This window comes from Teleopsis dalmanni, unplaced genomic scaffold (assembly GCF_002237135.1).
Source record: "Teleopsis dalmanni isolate 2A unplaced genomic scaffold, ASM223713v2 unscaffolded_contig_3133, whole genome shotgun sequence".
Classification (NCBI taxonomy): domain Eukaryota; kingdom Metazoa; phylum Arthropoda; class Insecta; order Diptera; family Diopsidae; genus Teleopsis; species Teleopsis dalmanni.
Window position 1 is genome coordinate 1 of NW_024034515.1, and position 5,580 is coordinate 5,580.

At 35.0% G+C, this 5,580-nt stretch overlaps 1 protein-coding gene across 1 annotated transcript; it reads left to right on the forward strand.

The window, feature by feature from the left end:
• The first annotated feature begins 345 nt into the window (after positions 1 to 345).
• LOC119664975 lies at positions 346 to 738 on the forward strand. The gene has a single exon (XM_038074312.1). It carries the CDS (start codon positions 346 to 348, stop codon positions 736 to 738), a length of 393 nt encoding a protein of 130 aa, XP_037930240.1.
• The last annotated feature ends 4,842 nt before the right edge of the window (positions 739 to 5,580 follow it).

Here is a 5,580-nt window from a genome sequence, read left to right on the forward strand (position 1 = left end):
CTTTAAAATATTGAAATAAATGTAGTAATACATTCAACTACGTGGGTCACTACTGATATTTTGAGCCTTGGCAACACTGATTGTTGTCAGGTATCGTCAGATGATACCATACGAAAGTTTGATATTGATATTGATTTTTTGTCAAAAGAGCGTTATTTGTGTTACTCGTATTTACAGTGATTTGATTGAGTGATCGCGAGAAAATGGAATTAACATAAGAAAGTTTTCGTGCGATGATTTATTACGACTTTCAAAGTGAATTATCAAGACAAGAGTGCATCGATCAGCTTACTTCCACATTTGGCGGTGAAACTCCATTATTTTCTCTTGTGAAACGCTGGTACAATGATTTTAATAGTGGTCGCAGTTCGCTCACAGACCTCACTGAAATTGTACGATCATTTAGCAGTGAGAAAGGTTTGTTCTGGATGGATCCCGCATCATTTGACAAATACTAAAAAAGATGCTCGTGTCGATTGGTGCACACAAATGCTCAAGAAGTACAATGACAGTGTTTCGAATGACGTATATAAGATTGTACCAGGTGAGGAATCGTTTGAACCGGAACATAAGCTGCAGTCGACTTTATGGGTGTTTCAAGATGAATCAAATCTAACAAAAGTTGTTCTCACTTGGAGTACTGCTTTACAAATGGGCGCTTGTCTTTTCGGGAAAGCTGGTCATGTGGCAGCTATACAGATAGCATTACAGGAACGTAAAACAGTCAATTCCAAATAGTGTACAACTACCATATTTGTGTACTGGAAGTCTTCAGTAAAATACGGAAAACAAACAAGCGCCGTCGAATCATTCTTCATTCTTCATCTTTATCAAGACAATGCGAGTGCATACACATCTCGCCTAACAATCGACTATTTAAATACTCGAAAAATCGAATTTTAGTCATCTTCTACGTTAGCAATGTCTTATCTTAGGAATATATTAACCTCTATCCCGAAGGGGGAGCAAATCTAACGCTAATAAACGGTGCTGATCGGATTAAACTTTTAGTGAATCCTGATTTTTATGGGTTTTGACATTTAAAATAAATTTAAAAATATTATTATATATAAACCTATGCGATAAGCCAATAAAGGTTTGTTGTGCGAAGGGTATTGAAGCGTTTTTAACTCTGCAAACATGTTGAGAATTCTTTTAATGAAATTCACAGAATTTCATTTATCTCAAATTTCAAAGTTAAATTCAATTAAAATTGATTGCACTATTTAAGTGAATTGAACACTGACTGTATATGTGAGCGAAGTGAATGCGCTTTGCTCATAACTGATATCAATTAATGTACTTTGTTTCTATTATCACGTATTCTTGAATCTTCAGATCTGTTCACTGATGCAATAACTGTCGTTATTTCTATTGGTTGTCTGTGTGGAGATTTAAGTCCGTGGTGACTCGAGAAGTTACAAATTCAGATATGAACGAAACAGTTTTTGGAAGCAATTTTTCATTCTTTCGAGACTGATTTTTGTGATCAATGTTTCACTCAATTTGCAAATTTTGTGTTGGATGATTGCTAAAAAAAATGCTTCTTTACCTGCTAAATTAACGCACTAGCGAATCTGCAGGAGTTTCGGATATCTAAATATTAAAAACTGCAAATATCAAAAATGCAGCAAAAAAAAACGAAAACAAAATTTAATAATAAAAATTCAGTTAAAAGACTGCAAATCGCAACTGATGAACAAAACACCAAAACAAAGCCTCACCTAAAGTCGCAACTAAAGACGCAGATCAGTGTTGATCCTCATCAGCTCATCAGCAGCTCACCAACACACAGCGGCACACAAACTGCCTGCAAACGACGGTAAGGTAACAGCAGACATTGTGTGTGTTCGTTCGATCGCGTCTGTGATCACTTCTCGTCTGTCCGAGTGGTACAACGGTTGCATGATCGTATGTCTGTCTATTAGCCATAAAGTCTGTCAGTCTACAGTGTTAAGCTTTAGCTTATGGAATTACAAAATCAATTTTATATATATACGTATATATATCTGCTGTTGTTGTTGCTGTTGCTGTTTTTGTTGTATTATAATTTAAGCAAAAATGTCTTACGCTCGTCATTTGCGCGATTTTAAGCTGATGATCAGCGACAAACGATCTTTCACTCACAATCACCGGTGCTCGGTATGATGGATTCATACCTCCAACAAATTTGCCACTGATGAATGATTCTGTTGCTGTTTGTTCGATGATGCGGGATTTATGGTAAGTCATTTGCGTTACACAATAAATTTGCATGTGAGCGATACGATAAATGCAAACATGGTGCAGATATTTCATTTGGCTTCTGGAATGTGTGGTAGCAGTTTACAGCATTGGATGATGACGATGATGACGCTAAAGCTGACGACGATGACGATGACGATGACGATGATCTATCTATGTTTCACGTCATGTAAATGTGTGCATATCCGATATGTGTCCGACTGCATGCGCTGACTGTTTATTTGCCCGTTCTCGGTTAAATTTGGTCTGTTGGTTCTGGTAGAATTGATCTGTGTATGTTTGTATTTGTAAAGCATGGAAATTAAATACGTTTTATGGCATTATGACAAGCGTAATTATTTCGGATTTCTTATTATGCTTGTCAAGATGATGTAATTCCGAGAATTGATTTCGGGTTTTTAACCAACTTCTTAGTTTTATTTAAATTAAATTTAATAACATTTTTATAAAAACTTTTTCGTATCAGAATTATCACTTTTAAAACTGTTTATTCTAAATATTAAATACAGGCGTATCCATTTTGTAGTCTCGAAAGTAAATGAAATTTTCTGACTTAAGACTTAAACTTTGAATCAATTTATTCCATTCCAATATATTATGTCCATTGACCCTACTATTAGGCGAGATATACAAATTTATTTAAATGTCCATTATGAGAAACCTTACATTACTGAATATTTTTAAGGTTACTTGACGGGATTATTTGATATATTTAATCACTTGATGGGAGATAGCTATACTAAATCCTTTTGTGATCATTTTTAGTGACTTAAATGAATAGTGACTTAAATTTTTTAGTGACTTAAATGAAGGCAATATGCTGTCTTTCAATAGATTGCTAGTAGTGGCTATATTCGAAGAAAAAAATGTTGTGAACCAAGTTTTACAACCATGCAGGTTCCTAAATATAGTTCAAAAATGCAGATAAGCCAACGCTTTATAAGAATCGAAGAAAATATCGACAATCTTTTTGTTTGAAAAACTTAACTTTTATGTGGAAAATATAAAGATATTGCAGTTTCTCTCATATTGCAGGTTCAATTATTGTCCTTCAACCCGCTCTTTGGTATCTCAGGGGCAGGTCATCTTATTTTAGAAAATAATCCACAATGTCAAATTGTTACAATATTTCCTTAACTTGCAGCAATTCTCACAGGTCTTTAATGATAGTAGTAAATCAAAGCTAATAAAGCAGTGCAAAATTCAACTTAAATAAGTGAAAAACTATCGCACAATATCATTGATCTGGGGCTACTAAGTTAAATTCTGGACCAATTAGCGTAATAAGGATCAAAGGCATTCTCACCAGAGAACCAAATAGAAATCCCATTAAAGGATTATTGAAAACACAATCACAATTATTAAGCAGCAGAACGCAAATCTAAAACTACAATTGGATGCGATAAATCCGAACTAACATAACTATGCTACTTAATCGATTACTGAAGGGCCACAGGCCATTGGGAACCCAATCAATCAAAAATGCACAAGTTGCAAAAAAGAAGAGAAAAACGAAACGACTGAACACTTCTTACCGAATGCCCAGGTTTGGGAACATTGAAACACACTATTATGGAATTCATGATTTTCATGAGTTGGTTTGTGGTAACAAAATAGTGCTTAAGCGCTACCTAGATAAAAGAGTATGCCCCACTTCAACTAAAACCAAGCAACCGCCATGGGTTATTGTGTCATCGTTTGGAATAGAGTTCTGTAATGCACTATATTTTTTATTTTTATAAATTAAGAAGTGCTAGTTACTTTTGTGATTTGATTTAGCAATAGTCAACCCAACATTAAAATAAAATTCATTTGACTCTTACTCTCTACAGCGGACTTAGTGTCTATGAAATTATGGATTTGATTCGTTACGTTATATTGAAACATAAGCCTTATTATATGGACAGATCTTGTTGTTGTAGAAATAAATTATTTAATTTTAGTCTAGACTTTTTCGAAGACTCTATTAGTCTTATGTTGAATTAGTGATACTTTTCATGCGATCCCTAAATATATGTCCCACGAAATATGTTAACATTTTTATTTTGAAACCTCTCCAAATGAAAATTGAATCAGATTGTTTTAAAAATACTTTTTTCCCTTTATTTGACCTACCAAAACAGCGTTTTACTGTCACGGAGCCATCAACTCTTCTTTTGTTCGATCTCATGAGGCAATTAGCTCGAATTTCAAAGGCCTGAACGGTAAAAGTATAATTGGACGGATTTTCCGTATTGTTACTTGACATCGACATGAAAATTTTGACACGTCATCGCGTAGTGTTTTTTACCTAACAATTCCTAGTGTTTATCTCTTCTTAAACAATTCCTAAAAATTGTTGATCGTAGCGTTTCTGCTGTCTTCGGTTTGTTTGAAATTGGAAACGTAACTAATTTCCCTTCAGCATTTTCCGTCTGTTGTTCGAAACCGAATTTTAATTCTGTTCTGATTTGGATTTCAATATTTTTGTTACTGTTTTTGTTACATGTGAATTCCGTGTCGACTCAAAAAAGTGGTCAACATTTTCCGCCAAAGCATATCACGGCTGTCAATACCGCAGCTAAGTCAGCGGTTAGCGCGAGCATGACGGTCTTAGCTGTTTGATTGACATTTTGTGTGCGGCAAATGCACCGATTTTGATTTCGATTTCGAGCTACAAGGACCAGCACAGACCAGCTAATTGCAAGTCGAAAGAAAAGTTGACAAAGGCCGCAATTCCATATCAGTTTCGCGTTCACCCCCTCTCTTCTTCGACGGTATCTATCTACGGTTTTGAATTTTGTATATTTTTCAATTTGTTCGATTATGCATTTTGACAGCAAAGAATTGAAAATGCGGTCCGCAACGCATTAAATTGGCCCGCAATAATGCGGCAATCACTGCCGATTTGTGTGCCGGTCGGTAATCCATTGTTGACTCGAAAGTGTTTTACATATGTGGAAAATGTGGAAAATCTTTGACGTTTCATGGCGGTTACTTTGACAATGAATACATTAGCATTGATGCGCTCACACATGCACAGATACGCTGGTGACATTTCCAGCCTGAAGGCAACGCATTGTGATAGGTTGAAAGATAAGAACTGCATATCGGAAATAATTAGAAGAATTTATGATACTAAATAAATAGTAACTTCAGCATATGTTGTAGTTTAATTGTAACCAATTTTAATACGTACATCAAAGCGAAGAAACCTTTCAAAAATATATGAAAAGCGTCATATATCGTACATCCCAAGTTACTTGATAGCTCGAAGCATATTGCTTCCTGAAATTGCCTATAAATTAGTCGTAAGTTGAACTGGTTAAGTTGGACTCATAATGAATACGTAAAATG

What these genes read in the sequence shown, in the direction of transcription:
- LOC119664975 (XM_038074312.1), top strand. Translation starts at nt 346, where the DNA reads ATGATTTTAATAGTGGTCGCAGTTCGCTCACAGACCTCACTGAAATTG.